Source organism: Opisthocomus hoazin, chromosome 22 (assembly GCF_030867145.1).
Source record: "Opisthocomus hoazin isolate bOpiHoa1 chromosome 22, bOpiHoa1.hap1, whole genome shotgun sequence".
NCBI lineage: Eukaryota > Metazoa > Chordata > Aves > Opisthocomiformes > Opisthocomidae > Opisthocomus > Opisthocomus hoazin.
In genome coordinates, this window is record NC_134435.1 from 11,561,729 (window position 1) to 11,579,498 (window position 17,770).

Below are 17,770 nucleotides of genomic sequence, written 5' to 3' on the forward strand. Positions count from 1 at the left end.
AGTGTTTAACAAGCCAGAGGCAGATACAGTAGCGCTCATCAGAGTGGGACAACCACAACCAACCACGTCCAAGGCTGGCTACGCAGAGGCAATGGTAGGTCAAACCCAACACAATGAAGCAAACTAACACCATCAGCCCCGCAGTGATTCCCGACTTTCCTTTCAAATCTATCTGATTGATAGTACAAGATGGGTGACAGGGAGGACAGAAGATGTCTACCCAAACACTGCGTTTTTTTCTAGAGTAGACTTCAAATGCCTACCCTGAGAACAGGGATGAGCTCACTCCCTCTGCAGGAGCTGCGACGGGCAGCGCTTCTTGCCAGGGCATGCTTTATACACACCTGAACAGCTTCAAGTCTGGATCTGAAAAACTTCAGGAAATGAAGTAATAAATACGTTATTTCACTGAAGATTACCACCTCCCCAAACTGAAAAATCCTCTCTGACATCTTTGGAGTCTGAAGAGAGCTTCAATAAAATACTGCAGGAACATCTCTGTAAGATGCTGTTAACTTTTTCACGAGCAAGAAGCAAAGAACTTGAGGAAGAAAAAAACCGAAGTTGTAAGCAGAACCAACTAGATAGTGGTTAAATCTGAATGTCTTGTAGCAGAGGGAAACTCTGCTATCTAAAGGAGTTCATATCAGGGGAGTAAGAACATTAATCCCTCCTTCAGTTTACAGCATTTGTGGCAACCCTGAAGCGTTGCCACCCCTCCCTGGCACAGAAAGAGGGAGAAACAGAGGAGCGATGCGCTGGCCATGTCACCTAGGGCAGACGCTCAAAGCACAGCTTACAAATCTCCCTATACTCCTGACTCACTGCGTGGAGTCACTGCAAAGAGACAGCAGATGCTTTAGCTCTGTCTGTGGAGCACTGAAACGCAACTCTGGAGTGAGCAGCAGCAGGATGCTTTCATGTATCCTTCTGCAAGGTCTGTTTTTATTGATTTAATTCAAGGGGCAAGGGAAAGATTGTTTTGCAGCTCTTGGACTGTATTTTGGATTCCAGTTAATCAAGCACTCAAGCAGAAGTGCACCGCGTTCACATGTGGGACTTGGTCACAGAACAGAATTCAGGCACCATGAGTCAACAGCAAACAGATTAATTTTCATCCCTTTCCACTTCTCAGATGATTCAGAAATTTACCTTTAATGCTCACAGACAGGGGAAAAATGTTTTTGTTCTTCAGGCAGATTATGTTTTTCCTCAGAAGAACTGAATATTTAAACATTAGTCGTCTTCTTTGAAGCGTACTGGCTCTATCATAGGTACTTCTGCAGCACGAACTGAAAGAGGATGGTGTTTAGAGGACACGATCATTCATTACAGCAAATTACATTTCTGATGGCAAAGACAATTTAAAAAAATTTAAAAAATCAAAATCATGGCTGACACTCCACCTTTAGCAGGTCAGTAGTGGCGTAAATACATCATGTCATCTTGTCTTAGCAGCAAGGGTCCATGGCTGTGATTCACACAAAAGAATGAGGGTGTTGAAAAACACTTGATTCTCCACCTCCCATACTAATCAGCTTTTAGAAGCACCATCTACTTTTCAGCAGATACCACATTTGAAGTTGAGGTCACTAATTCCCGGTGACATTACTCACTCTCAATAACAAGTCCAGTGCACAGTGAACAACTACCTTGATTTTATTACACATCAGTAGCTTTGAGACATTTGAAAAAAAGAGATGGCCTCGTGCTGCTGAACCAATCTGCTTCATTAACAAATTACTTGAAGTGACTTGCAAGAGCAACACATTTAACAGCAGAAACATAACTTCATATTAAGTCAACCAAACAACTGACAATTCTATAGCAGAGTTGACTGAACTAGGCAAAGTGGGAATTACCAAGTACAGATACAAAAAGATAGCTTTCAAAATATTATAAAGATTATATGGTTACTGCAATAAGAAATCTAAAGAACTGTGGAGCCAGTGTATGTATTCCAACATGCTGCATGTTGGAGACCCAGTACTGGACAAGTGGTCATTCATTAGTAGTAGGGAGCAACATCTCCATCATAATCTATCAGATACCACTCAAAGAGAAGAAAAAAGGGTGTGGGGAAGGTGTCCCTAGGGTTTCCAAGATATATGGGAAAGCCCAGAGAAGAAAATGCCAACTGGTGAAGCCTCGCAGCCTGAACTGTCCCAAAGGGCTTTTAGGGTCAGAGAAAACTCCATCCCCGATTGCTTCCTTCTTTGTAAGAAACATGACTGCTGAGAAAGGAGAGTGGCTGCAGATCAAAAAAGAGAAATGCAAGGTGCCTATGACACATACACAGAGGGACAGGTTACTTGTCTGAAGAAATGAAGAATATACCTTCCCACACTCAGATGGCTTCCCAGATCAACAAAAGCCCTTGGTCAAGGGCTCAAGTTTAAACCACAGCACAAAGGAGCAAAGAAATAATAAATTCTGTCTTCAGCGGGAGTCAGCACTTCAGTGGGAGGCTGTGGGGCATTGATATGGGTTGTAGCACTCAGTTTTCTGTTGGGATTCCCTCTTCTCACACGATATTGACATATCTGCAGCACAGGTTAATTTACTCCTAAGACAGCTGTGTAAGTCAGAAAGCAGGAATAATCCTGTCCTTTCAGAACCTTTTCAAAAACATCACTGTGTCACACTAAAACCACTGACCCTTTCATATACCAACTGTGCTCTGAAACCTGGCACGCCAGCTAACATTGAATCTGGGGGCCAAGCTCTCTGGTCTACAAAGTGAAACAAGATTAGGCTGGCTTTTGAAGAACTATTTTATGCAAGAAATGTTTCCTTGACACTGCACAGGGAAATAAAAACTGGTTAGAGCAGTTTTCAAAACGTGTTCCCCCTTCTGCTTCTGCCTGTGTGCTGGTAATGTCCTTACCCAGTTTAACAGCAAGTAGCACAGCTCCTGCAAACTGGAGATACATTCAAGTGCAATACTGCTGACGGTTTTTCCCATTTGTCGAGTCCTTCTTGTAAACCAAAGAAAAGTGAATCAGAGTGTGGCTGCAGGCCTCAAATATCAAGACTCTGAGAAGGCCTGATGTCAGTGTTTCTCCACATACATGCCAATTCCTGACTAACGTAACAAAGAGCTTGCCTGTTCCTTACAAAGTCCATTCATTACGTACTCACCAGAAAATGGAGTTGTAATGTGGAAGAGAGAACTCCTACCATTACACGCTGTACTTGCTACATCCAAGAAATACACCACCAACTGAGGTATGCCATGCAGATTAGACACATTAACTTTTAACAAACTCATTCTTCCAAAAGAAAAGGTGTTTTTTGTCAAAAGAAGCTAAAGCACTCTATTTGTTAATTATACTGGCTTTTTTTCAGATGGATAGAAAAAAAACCTCTGCCCCATGGTGCATTTCTAGGGATGTATATTCATTCAAACAACAAACTCCGACTGCTTTTGATGAACACTGCATACACCATGGAGGGTACACAAAGAGTAAGGCAGCTGCCAAACACAACCTTGGACAGTCAAGCCCATGCCAGTATCCATTTCAACTTCCATAAGAGTCACCTTGAGGCAGCTCTGTCTGATAACAGCTTAGAAACCATCTAGTGTCTTCTCCTTTGAGGGCATCTACCATTTAGACATTCTAAATAAATTCATTTTTAGGCCACATCCTTCTGAATTACACTAGACTCTTTAATTACTTCATGTAGACATCAGTGAATTTAGCCAAACAGCAACTTCTATTCGGCTGCCACTGAAGAGACGAATTCTCCTTGAGATGGATTAATTTTCCCTGAAGACAAGGACATAACGTCGGGATTGTCACTCTACACACTTTCATTCTTCCTCTTATAATTTCCTACCTGCCTCCTCAAACATTTCTGTTCTACTGCTGCATTACAAACAAGATTCAGAGAGCAAAGATGGTTGGTTCAGTCACCTTTATTTCGTTCCTTGCAGGAGATGATGCAGAGAAAGACAACCAGCTCTTCCCACAAGATTTGTACAGCTTTATCTATTTTTAAGCTTGTCATTTCACAACAGAAGAGATGCATCAGGCAGTTCAGGCAACCAAGGTGGCTGTGAAGATTAAGCAATCTCAACCCCACTCCAGGTACCATGTTTGAGTGCACATGAACTGAGCTGGAACGATAGCTCTGAAGAGTTTTCAGCCAGTACACAGTACAGCCTACCGCACAACTTGCTTTCCTCGTATTACTGCTGCTACTACTGGTGGAAGAAGCATCCCTAGACACAGCAGAAGAGTTTACAGACTATAATTCAATCCAATACCAGCTACTATTAAGGCTCTTAACAGAGAAACCACTTACAGTTGAGAATCCAGCAATTCACTTTGCATAAAATGCTTTATCATTTTATAAGGAGGACATGGGAAGCAGGAAGAAACTCAGTCATGATAAATATAAATTGGATTAAGTCCATCTGACGTTCAAAGACAATTGTGCACAAATAGACTCCATCTTCTCTCCCCAGGAAAACTTTAGCGGAAGTTGGTGTTACAAAGGAGAGATCAGAATTTAATCACCATGTCTGTCTCAACAGCTTCCTTCTGCCCCCCAGAAATCAGTGTAGCTTGGAGCGAGAAGGGAAAAAAAAAAAAGAGGTCCTATTGGATATCTTCTATGTGAATTCATGGAATCAAAAGGAAGCTACGAAGAAATTGTTGTCAGAGCAAGATCATTCAGGCTGGAGATCAACAGCAAAAGGGAAACACCCTTCTTTTAGTACCCAGTGGTATTTCTAGCGAAACCTTCCCACCAAAGGCATGCTGTTTTGTGTCAAGGAGCATTTGTATCTTTGTGATCTGCTGACTGCTCAGGCAAAGAGATGTCCATCACCTAACCAAAGCCTAAGAATCAGAAGTACAAAGCGCGTAAGAGAAAACCTGCCTCCCCAACAGCTCGAGGCACCACAGGGTCTGTTCTCGCCAAGATCTTTTAGAGGTTTCGTGAAGCAACCCATCGCAAGAGCTGGCTTACAGAGAGCACCCACTGAAACACCCAGTAACTGGCACTCCCTGTCCGCCTCCCTATACTGCACAACACAAATGTAGAGCAAAACAGTTTCTCAGGCTGTAGCTACTAGACTAAGAAGGGAAGAAACTGCTGCCCCAGGACTTTATCTCTCACTGCGTCTTCAAATGACACACACATTTAAAAAAAAAAAAAAAAAACAAACAAAAAAAACTAAAAAGATCTATACGTGGTGCTAGAAAAACTAAGAGAAACTAGGAAGGCATATAGAATACTCCAATGCTACTAGAAGAACAAAAGATTTTAAACCAAAAAATGAAATCGCTTAGCTAAGAGCTTAAAAAAACAAGTTGTTTAACAAGCAGCAGCTGTTCCTCTCATTCCTTGGGTCACTGCTCTCAAATAATGACTTCGGGACAATTCATCCCAACAAAGCTGCCTTAAGAGCCTTTGAAGGCTGGGCAGCAGGAGCAGGCCAACCATCCCATCTGAACAGAACAAGCCAGCAGGCACTCAGCCCTAGGTAGTCACTGCAGCTGCTTTTAACCTCTAAATAAAAACAAGTGGGCTTGTACATATGCCTTCACTCCACAAAATGCAGACAGGTACCTCTAACACAGAGCGTACCTTTCTGGCTTTGTTCTTTCCTAAGAAGCACATCGGACACTCTCAGTAAGATTTTTAAAAGCAAAGCTGTTACTTTTGTATAATAGATAAATCTAAAAACACCAATGTGGTTTTCAATGCAACTGTTCAAGCTGAGGGAAATGTAAAGGTAGAACAAAAAGCACAGCTGAGTCAGGTCTGCACACAGAGTGCTCTTTTGATTAACAAAAGACCATCTACTTAAAAAAAACAAAAATAAAATCCTAGGGATCTGTTTGAAGTTGCTGGGAGGAAATTTTATTGTTCACATTTGTTAAAACCATACCTAGAACTAACGTGACCAGGACCAGAGAGAAAAAGATTAACCTCTTTACTTGTTAAATCAATTTTATTTAATGGTGTAACAGCAGGCTGACTCCTAGGGTATGCAGTGATAGCCTGAACAACCAGTTACCCCATGCCATGTGCCTAACAACAGAGTATTTAAAATAGTCAAAACAGTGAAGTAAATGGCCCTGGAGATCATCTAGTATCTGGGACAACGATGATGAAGGAACAAGTGTGGCAAGACTCCCCTCTGCCTAGTGACCCAGAGAGGGCTTGGACATCATCTGACTCCTCTGTCAGGGAGGAGAGGAATGAGCATGTGGCTGGACAGGCGACACAGAGGACTACCCAGCAATTCTGTGGGCTGGATTATCCACCCCTGAAGCTTGAAAGCCGATACAAAAAAAAGTAAGACCTGGTCTGACTAGCAGTTTGGAGCAAGTTCCTAAACTAGGAAAGCATGGGCTTGAGAGAAGATGCAGCGCCTGAGTAGAAGAGCTGGAGACCTCTAAACGACAAAGAGGAAACCGCCATGTTCCCTCCAAAGCAATGTCAAAATGCAAGAGGGTCTCTTTCTCTCAGGGACATTGGAAGGAGCATAAAAATCAAATGACTTACAGAGTACAAGTTCCGTGAGAACTAATTCTCTTGGGTTATTTTGTTTGTAATTGGGAAAACATCAAGAACAGCATGTCTTTTTAAGTAAAACCTCTCTTACTTTACTCCAAAAAAGCAGTGACTTCCAACTCCCTATGCATTTTCAACTTCTTATGGTCCTTGCTGTACCTGATCTGGACAAAAATCCAGAATTTTGTTCTACAGATTTATCAAAGAAAGAAGAATTTCTATACACCAGTAACTTCACTCTGTAACAGTCCAAAGGAAGTAGAGGTGCCTTATTCTAATATCTCCCTCTATACAAGTATAGGAAGCACTAATTTTTCTACTTTAATGGAGAAATATTAGTTCAAGATTTCATTCTGAAATCCTTTCTTTAGATCATGCTGCTCTTCTTCCCATCCAAAGGCAAGCAGGTGATCTGACAACTCTGCAAGAACACTTAGCTCCTACACAATCCAGCACAGATAAAAAGTTACAACTCTTCTTCCAGTGAAGTAGGTGAAATCCATTACCCTGTTTTATCAGGTGGGAAAACAACCACCAGCAGTCAGCAGCAGGGGAAGAAAATAGGAACTACTGACTCCAGGTGCTTCATTTTTTGATTGTTAATTCTGTTTAAACAAAATTTCTATGTTTCCTGTTTGCCGGCAGATGAGAACATAACGTGCAGAGAGCAGCTCAGGACAGCTTCTGGGACAGCCACACTGCCATTCCGTGGATGGGATGCAGCAGTGGGAGCCAACAGACCTGAATTCTGTTCTGCTCCCAGCACCGACTCACTGTGTAATTTCTGTTCCAGTCAATTAAATCTTTCTTCTTCAGCTTCTTAATTTTGTAGAGTGGCACCTGGTGACATTTGCCCACTCCTCATCAAGCATGTTGAAAACTGAAAAACTCTGCAGAAGTATGAAGGACTTCCAATCAAAGTTCCAACTTCTTCGCAGGTCTGTACAAGGAAAGCAGCAGGAAGATGGGCTCACGAAAACAAACTGGATGTGCACTGCAAGCGCTACGCCTCGGGTCAGTAACAGGGCTGTGCCTAGACTGCATGTCTATGAACAACCTTCGTCAGGAAGGGCTTCGTGAATGGGGACACAAGTTTTGAAGCATGTGGAACGTAAAGTAAGTGATCCTGTTAATCTGTTTCACACAAAGTAACCACTGAATATACAAATACCAAAGCTTGGCCCTGAATGTGACATGAGAGTCTGAGATGCAAATACAGATTCAAAGCAGGACTAATAAGCCGATACTTGTAAATACCAAGCAGTTATTAACACATTTTATAAGATTAACACCTGCGTAACAGCAGATAATATACAAACATCATTAAGTAATCAGCTAGTCCTCCTTTACACACAGTAGGCTATTAACACACATACTACAGAAGTTGAGCTTTAATGGACAAACTCTCAAGCCTTCAAAATCACACTGGAAACTGTTTAATCCTGAACTACTTTGAGCAAGCTCTGATACGAGAGGGACCAGACAAGGAGGTGGAGGGGCTAATGTAGTTTTAAACTAGTTTATCTGTACCGCAAACAGGTGAAGACCGCAATTTTCAAATTCTCTATGACTGATTTTTCACTTACAACATCACACCAGTTTTCAAAGCATGATCCTCCAAATAATGGGATTTTTTTTGACCTGATGAATCTCCACACTCTTAAGCCCAGGAGTGAAATGCAGGAATAGGTTTCCTTGCCAGACAGCTCCTCCCACTTAATTCTAGTTCCAAGAACATAATGAAACTAACAGAGGAAGTTTCTAAAACAAGGAGGAGTACTGAGAACAAGAAAACAAGGTTAGCCAGAAGGACTGTCATTCATTATATAATCCAGCCTTTGGGTAACTGGACATTTAGGGAAAGGGGCTGAGAGAACGTCGGAGGCATCAGCCTCTGCAGCATTATGTCATCTGCTCTGCTAGTTACCTGGCAGGTGTGGGGGAAGAAAAACCAACAACAAGCCTATTTATTTCTAATGCAAAAGACTATGAATCCCCACAACACTTGGAGAAAGAGGGCACAAAAAATGAATACATTCTGCTCCTGTTTAAACTGATTTCTTTCCAAGGAGCTAGTTCTCACGTTTTCTCCCTTCTGCCAGCCTCCCCACCTCCACTGTGGTGTCCTACATAACACCTTTTCGTCAATCATGTTCTAAATTTTATGCTTTATTCTCTGAGTAAGTACGAAGCTTGTTCTCTATTGCCCAGGAATACACAGCAATTGCTACTGCTGAAATATGCCAAAAATGCAAACTATTTTAGGTGGTACTGAAGAATGCAAGAGGGGAAATGGTACGTTACTTTTTTTTTTTTCAAAATAAAATGTTAGGCTCAAACATATTTCAAAGGTAATTAGGAGGAGGAAAGTATTCATAATCTCAAACACTCAATGGTGGAGGCTTGCCAGCAAGCATTTTATTTCCTTTTAGGCAGTGAAGCAGGTGTCAAAATGAAGGATGGAAAAGAAATGTATTTTTAATAAAGTGAGCAAACTACACTCTGTTTCATCAAAACAGGAGAAAGTGTCATGAAGAAAAAATGTTTAAGTAAGGGGACTGGTATTTAAAGGGATCCAGCCCTTCACTGGACTGTAAGCAACAGCGATTGTACTCATGAGTGGTAGTGCCGTGTTCTGGAGATAAGACAGAATGGAGGCAGAGAGAACGGGGAACAGGATTAAACATATACAGCTGCTCCCCAAACTAAGTAAATTGTTCAGATACTTGAATGTCCTAAGTAAACTGTAACCCTTCCTGTCCCAGAGCCTTCATCCCCCTCAAGCTCAGAGACTCTTGCTGTTGCAGCTCCCTAGCACATCCCAGCACCTCCCACCATCGCATCCCCCAGACACTTCCTCCAACGCTGTCCCTCACCCATTCCAGCATTTGTAAGCCCCCAGTCCTGAACATCTCTCCCTTTCCCAATTCAAGACCTGCCAGCTCAGGATTTCTCCATCTCCTGCTCCATCTCGCTGCCCACAGCTGCTGGTTTCCAGTATTGCCAGTGCCACTGGCCTCAGTAGCCAGCTCCTTGGCCTCCCCACAAAGTCCTGACCTCTAACAGACACCGAACAAAATTCAAACCTGGACTGTGATTTCCAAGAAATTACCTACACACAACTCAGAGCAAAACCAGGACACAGCTATAGAAAAAGAGAGTTGTACCATAGTCTTTCTCATAGCTTCTAGGAATCACAAAACATTAAGACTCGGTTGCTGCCTTATACTGCCAAACACATTGAAACAAGATCTGGTAAGATTAATTTAGCATCACAACCGTGTAAATTTTATTTGTGGATGCTGCTTTCTGAAAGGTTTAAGTCCCAGCTGCCCTGGGACAGCACACAAATCAGAGATTTGTACAAAACAGCATGAACAAATACAACATCTGGAGAAGAAAAAAAAAGGGGATGGTGGTGAGGAAAATAGCTCCATCTTCGTAAGACTTCCTTCAAAAGCGCATAGGCCAATCCATATCCTACTGCATGACAGACAAACTTCTCCTGAATTCAGTCAGGGGAATTCCTAGACGTCTGCTAGGCTCACCATCTCACGCTGGACCAGGCAAAGAAAACCACTCCAAGGAAAAAATGTTCAGTCACTGCTCTGCAAAGTGAGCAAACAAAGGTTCCCTTGAAACAAATCAGTAACTGAGGCTCAGAAAGGGATTGCTACTTGCCTGAAGCTGAAAAAGAGTTAAGAATAGCAGAACCCAGGCTTGAGGGAGTAGACAATGGCATTCACTGCTGTATACACACACAACACAAAGTCTTCCTTCTCCTCCAAAGCATTTCTATAGGACAAAAGCCACTCTTAATACACAAGATTTAGGGGCAAAAAACACCCTTTCCCAGAGCATCCAGCAGGGATTCAAATATATTGTACTCTTTCAGTACCTAACCTAATAATATCAATAAACCTGCAGTGACCAGCTCAGGTTCTCCTATTTATATCACAATCTAAAGAGACGCAAGTTTGGTGCTGCAACTCCATCCTATTTTTTAGTTGTATATAACTGTATTACCTTCAAGCAAGTACAACTCAAATGTATCATCTGGCTTCCAAGCGAAGTTCCTGCTTTCAACTCAGTTTCCAAGAAACATCTGTATTGAAGCTGCCCCACTACAAAAACACGACTGATACAGACCCAAGACAGAACTGCAACTTGCAGCTCAGGAGGCAGTTTACCAGTGTTTGTTAGTCCAGATATAACTTGTTATAATGCAGCAGCCAGATTCAGTTTTCAGTTCAGTAAATTTGATGTAGAGTGATGTGGAATCCAAGTGAAGCTCTCAGACTTCACCTTTCTGAGAAAACACAAAGTCATATTTACATTACTGGCTGTACTGGTGTTTTAGCAGGCTCTCCAACCTTGTTTTATTCACAGCACACAGTGGTCTACAGAAACGGACAACAATTAGGGAGGAAAGCAATCTGCCTTGGGATATGACTGTTAAATAAATACTAAGCAACCATGACTGCCTGGAATCCTGTTAGCAGTAATACATGTCCGTCTGTATAAACATAGCATTCTGAAGGCTCTTCTGTTAAATGCCAATCTTTCTGGCTTCTGTGGATTAAACCAGATACATCTCCTTTGGAAACATCCTTAAAAACCAAACAAACAAAACAGCAAACATCCAAACATACACAATTCAAATGCAGCCAATCGCACTGTCCATCTAACTGCAATCCCTACTTGTCTCTGTGTGTCTCCCATGACCACTACTAAAATACTCAAACATTTCAGTATAAAGAAGATTTTGTAGATTGTGGCAAGAATGTGGTTAATAATTTGTTGGTAGAACAAGTTTTCCATTTTGGGGGCAGCTGGCTCAGTATAGGAATACCTAGACAACACTTCAGGGCTCATACTTGGAGAGAAGACAAAGAACCCAGATGATTCTACTATTTCTTCCCTCATTGCAAGACTACTCTTTTCTCACCACCTCCACTATTTGTATTACATGCCTAAAAAATACACATGCACACTTCAAAATACAAGCTCAACAACTTCCATGGCTTCTCACTCCACGCTGGTGCTATTGCTTCAACTCTGTTTAGAGTGTGATTCAGTCATTTTCATAGCAATGAACTATGATGGCATGAAGAAAGCATCTGTGTTATCAATGACTGAACGAAGGAGGACAGTGAAGTTCCAAAAGAACAATACAAAACTTTCCTACAAAGCCAGACCTTAATAATTCTGTACTTACTCAGGAAAAGTTTTCCACTCCAAGTATATTTTAAGAGAAATAATGCATTAAAGAGACTTAGGAAGAAACATTTACACACATGCACGCTATGTATAATCAGTTATTTGTGGCATAAACATCAGCAGACTCTGTACAACTCTGCTTGCCCATCTGACTGCTGTGACTACAGAATAATTTCTCAGGTGCCCTCAAAGGGCTATTGTTGAAACAAAGTTAGTCATGGTACTGCCTGGCACCAAAATCAACTCTGGTAATTACGTAAGGTGGCAGCAATACCACTTGGAAGGCTTGTTTACCAGTGACATTGCACAATGTGAGGTGGAACACACCTGCCAGACGTGGCTGCAGTTCAAGACGCAAATACGCTCGTGGAGTTACCAGGCACTCTGAAGCAGTAAGCTATCGCTTCAGCAGCTAGAGACAAAAAGAGCAGGTCCCTGCAAGCGTAGAGGCAACCATCTGACCAACACAGAACAATGTTACAGCCACCAGGTATAAATGCAGATGTTAATTTAGGAAGCGATGGCTACCAGCTCAAACACATACGGGATTTAAGATTTTGAAGAAAATCATTGTACAAGTGGCAACGTCTATCCCTATAGAAACAAGAGTGACCACGCACTGCTTAGCACAGGGCACGTGCAAACCTTTCTGACATGCCATTGCTACACACAAACCAGTAGGCACAGCTCATCTCACCCGGAGAAGCCGTACCAGTTGGCCTTAGCTGTTTATTCTCCTCTCTTGTCCTCCCCACGTTGTTTCAGCCAAGAACACACCTACCTGCTGCTACTACCACCATGTACCATCTACATGAGAGGCACCGTGAGTTCATTTCTAAAGTAAGTTCGGTGAGTAATTTTGCCAAATGAACCTCTGTGTGTTAATGCAGCCAGTTAAAACAACGCGCTGGGAGACAGCAAGCAGGTGGATGGAGTACAGAGCACCACGATATGATGAGAAATGTGGAGCTGGTTGAGACTTCACAAAGAGATTCCAAATTAAAACCCCTAAACAAATGCGTACATTTCCACTAACATTTGATATTTATTAGGCAGTGCCAAAACATCATATAGTTGCCACTTCCACTTAACAACTGGCATACGTTCAAACACAGGTCGAACAAATCCCTTACAAGTTTAAGTGAGATTTGAGGGGTTACAGAAAGACTGTAAGTCATCATCCTCACAAACCTGTCAGAAGAAAAATGTTAGGATTATGAAAGACAGCTTTGTTCCTTCTTTTCTTAAGCCTAAAGACTAAAATAAAGCTATTTTCCTTAGGCTCACAAGTGAATGAGAAATTGTTGTCCAAGGAGTTGCTTACTTTAGAAAAGATTTTTCTCCTTAGACTCCAAATAGCCTACAATCTGCCAGTTTGCCCTCACTAATCTGGTTGGGAATCGAAGGCAGACAAACAGACCTCCCTGATGTTGCTGAAGCAGTCTGTATCACCAGTTATGCAACTATGCCAGGTCAGATGTCTTGAGCATCAGTTTGCGTATTAGCCATTGCAACTTTTAGATTTAAAATGAAATCAAACATACTGCCTCTCCTAAAAGCAGTAAGGTTGGAACTGTGTCAGCTTTGGTTAAGACTGGACAATTTGATTTAAAAAGACATAGATCTGCCTGTGTCCCAAAGCAACAAAAATGTTGTTTATATTTGAATCTGAATACCCACATACGAAGTATCATTTATCACAGACATCCCAAAGAACTACGGGGGCCCACTGTACTGTGCAGATGGAGTAAAAGTCTTTGCCAAAAAGAACTTCCACTCTAAATCAGCATTTAAATCTAAATCCCTTCTAAGCATGGCTCCTTTCTCATGACCTCTAAAATCCAGGTATAACATACTACTACTTCATTCAGGTTACCAAGCCATGAAAAACCAACAACAACAAACCCCCCCAAAACACAAAAAAACCCCAAACCCCTAATGAAAACATCACAATGATTAATCATAGGAAATAAATTCTGAATTTCTCAGTTAAACATAAAAATAAGGATTCATGGATATCTGCCACTCTATGCAAAAAAAGTGGCCAGGGCACAACTGAGAATTGCCCGCAATTAGAACAAAAACTTGATTTCAGAGTGGTCTATTTTAGTTTTTCTCAATCTAGTTAAAGCTACCAAACTAGTTCAGAAGTTTCAGTATTTGCTACAAAGCCACCAGTAACTCTTTCATGCAAATAGGCAGATGCCAAGAAAAGCCAACAGATTCAAGAGAACTTGCACCAACGTTTCTCTCCGCCATGTTCACATCCAGTGCTCAGAAGTCACTCCATTTTTAGTTCTCAGCGCTCGAGCAGTCTGAAGTCCAGCACCGGGATTCGCTGCTGAAGCTAAGCCTCCCTGCTAACTGCATCACACCACATGCAAGAAAACTTCTGGCCCACAAGCACTATTCAAGATGACCCAGGCTGACAGTTTAATCTAATTATGATTTTAACCATCCACAGATGCTGCAAGTACACAGGTGACACTGGGTCTTAAAGGCTTGAGGATGAACTACCCTTTCAGCTCCTGCAATACACCTCAAAATCCTCAATCAAACAGGTGTAAAGCTGCTTTGCTGACACAAGCTCTAACAATTCAGGAGGAGAGGCCACACGGAAAAATCTGTCTCTCTCTTGCAGCCAAATAGGTTTTAAAAAATAAAAAAGAACCAGGCCTTCCAGAAATACAAAGTGATTTAACAGCTCTGTAGGAGGGCTGGGGTCTCGTGACATGCATTGAACAGGCTTGTACTGAAGGCTCCAGTTGGGAAGCTGAAAACTTGGTTCCTTACCAACATAACAGCAGGACTGCAGAGATTAGTCTGAATGAAATGCTTTGAAAAATTAAAAGCATTAGGTAACTACTAAGTATTGTTAAAGCCCTAAAGATACTTGGGACAGAATAATTATTATGCACTTGAAATTACTGTAAAAATATTTATTTATAAATTAAATGCATTTCATATTAGCAAACAGAACCATTGATAAGCCAAGAAAACAGAAGTCCTATAGAAAAAAAAAGGTACAGTACAAAAAAGTACAAGTAACAAAACAAGCTATTTCCACATCTGATACCAACCAATATGCCTCAGACTCTGACCCATGGAGACAACTTCCAAGAAACACATTCAAGGACTTTGGGTTCTTCAGTCTGGCCAAAAACGAACCCATCAGTCTAGGAGGTAGGAAAGAGATTTAGTCACATGGATGGAAATGCTTTCTTTGACTTTCAGTTGGTGAAGAATAGGGACTTCTTTGGTTATGGCCTGTTTTCATTACTTGTCATTTGTGTCTCTATCTTCTCCAGATGAGACTGTGGTAACCTATTGTTCCTAGAGCTATTTTGTGTGGAAAAAGAACTCAAGTCCCAAACTTCTAGCTGGTCTACTATGCCCCTCTCTGCTACTGATGTTAGCTGTCAATGTCCTGCCACTCCAAAACATCAAAAATAAAAGCTCTAAGTGAGGGGAGGATACAGCAAAAAAAGAACTTGCCTTCCCAGATGCCCTAGCAGAGCAGTTAAGGACAGTGATTTCTTCAGATGCATTAGCAACACAGACCTGTGAAACCCCTGGCCTCCAGAAGAACACAATGCCTTTCCACTTGGAGCCTCTGAATTTGGGTCTCTAGAAGATACGTAGGGGCAATTTCAAAAGTTTCTTAACAATCCAACCCTCTAATGATACATAGGCATAACACCCACTTTAAAGTGTGTGCTAAAGACAGGGTGCCAAACCACACCTGCCAAAGAGGACATCCAGCTGAAGTCTCTGAAAGAAAAACCTTGCATTTTACATGATGAAAAACGTCACCTCTTCATTCAGAAACTTACTATGGGTGGTAACCTTATTTCTCTAAAACTATTGTATTGTATGTTCTATAGTTGTCAGGAAGTAACTGTACATTTTTTTTAATGTATGCATCATACTTTACCTACGACAGTAAGATTTTCCAACCTCAGCAGATTTTGTTCCACTGACTGCACAATGAACAAAAACCACAACAGCTAAAAATGTCTCTAACCTTTGCAAAAAAATTGGTCCTGAACCCTGCTCGTGCCTCTAAAACAGGAAAGTGGTTTGTTGCGCATGACAATAGTTTCTCTGTACCTTTAAATATAAAATTCTTGTTATCAACATCAGTCTTTTAAAAATTCATCTTTGCGGAAAAGCTGAACTTCAGTAAGCTTATACTATTTGAGAAGGTGCTCTGAAGTGTCTACTTCTAATCCTCCAATATGGATGACAAAGAAGTTATTCGCAACTGTGAATCTTTAAAACGCACATCTGAACTGATGCCTCTGTGTTTTCTTGACTCATTAACACAAACTCTGCAATTCCGCCTTTACTTAATGTCTTTGTTCCATCCCAAAGTGAAGCACCAGTGCTGTCTCCTAAGATGATTACTCTTGGTGAGCCAGTGTTTCCACAGGCACATTCTGAGACCCAACACAGATTAACATTTTCAAAGACATCTGAAATAACATTTTCTTCATCTGCTATTACAAAGTGACAGCCACAACCCAGGATCCCTTATTGTTCATGTATTGTACAAGCCTGAAAACAGACGGCAATGGGATTTGCAGCTGGCAGAATGTCTCCAAAGCTAAGAAGAATTTTTCTACCAAATTTTACATAGAAGTAGAAACGGGGCTCTGCGCCCTGGATCCGACATGATCCAGCAGATGCTGTTTCCAGCTTCAGCAAGTTTTCATTCAGAAGCAACTGCCTCCATGTTCAATAGTGCCCCACGGATCACATACAAGATCCTGTCAGCCTGTATAAATGAGAGGCCTGATTTAGAATTACAGCAAAAATACAATACATAACTTTTGTTTGGGAGAACTAAAAAAAGGCAATATCACCGTTTCCCGCGTCATCTCAAAGGGACGCGAGTGTATGGCTCACGATGGTCCTACACGAGAAGCATCAAGCAACAACTCTGCCTCTCAGTTCCCCAAAACGCAGGCATTTTTAATTGGAATGCGAGTGCTCTGGTAAAACCTGCATGAGAAGACTCATCTGTGTGTCTTCCCCATGGAATCAACGAATTCGGAAAGTCACAAATCTTCGTTTCAGGAATGGCTCAAAAAGCAAATGAATCCACCGCTGCTATTTCGGCTCCATTTGAGCCAAAGGGGTCTTTCTCGCCTCTGTTTTGGTACCTGCAGCTGCCTGCTGTGGCCCAGGGGGTACAGGAGCCCGCAGCCAGGCCCCATCCCGCACCTCACACCTGCTCCAAAGGCCAGACCCACGCTGGAGCCCGGAGGGACGGCCTGCAGCGGCTCGGGGATCCGGGGAGCTGCGGGGGGAGAACGGTGCCTCCACCCCGAGGCCCCGCGGCCCGGCCCTCCCCTCCTGCCCGGGGAGCCCCAAACTCCGCACACACACACCCCCCCCGCTGCGCACAACAGCGTGAGGTGTCCAACGACAGCCGCCCGCCGGGCAAAGCCTCCCGCGCCCTTCCCTGCCCAGACCTGCTTCTTCCCTCACACAAGCGGCCCGCCCGCGCTGCCTGCCCCGGCGGGGGCGGCGGGGCCGGGGGAGGCCGGGCGGGGAGCGGCGGCCCGGCCGAGGGCCGGGCGAGGCCGGTGGCCGCGGGGGAAGGGGGGGCGGCCCGCCCGGCCGCACTCACCTCCTGAAGTCAAAGGGCATGTTGGTGGCGGGCGCCGGGCAGGCTGCGGGCCCCGCCGCCCCCGGCCCCGGCTCTCGCCTCGCTGCCGCCGGCTGCAGGGCCAGGAAGTGACGGGCCCGCCGCCGCGCAGCAGCAGCCCATTGGGCGGCCGGAGCCGGCCGCCGCTTCCGCCGCCGGGTTACGGGCAGCGGCGGGGCCGAGGGCCGCGGGCACCCGCGGGGGCACCCCGCTGGCCTCGCCTGCCCGGCCGCGCCCCGGGGCCCGCCGAGCTCCCCAGGGCCCCGCGGCCGAGGGCTCCCGTCAGCACCCCGCAGCGCCGAGCGCCCTGCCGGCAGCCCGTGGGGCCCCCGCAGCGCCTCGAGGGCCCCGGCGGCGCCCGCAGCC

The 17,770-nt window shown here is 43.5% G+C and overlaps 1 protein-coding gene across 1 annotated transcript in view; it reads right to left on the reverse strand.

The window, feature by feature from the left end:
- The window catches only part of ERGIC1 (endoplasmic reticulum-golgi intermediate compartment 1), a 58,705-nt gene extending 41,200 nt beyond the window's left edge, over positions 1-17,505 (reverse strand). Inside the window, exon 1 of the mRNA XM_075441685.1 lies at positions 17,387-17,505. Within this exon, the coding sequence (XP_075297800.1) occupies positions 17,387-17,406 (20 nt within the window). The 5' untranslated portion in view covers positions 17,407-17,505. The remainder of the gene's footprint in view (positions 1-17,386) is intronic.
- Between the last annotated feature and the right edge of the window lie 265 nt (positions 17,506-17,770).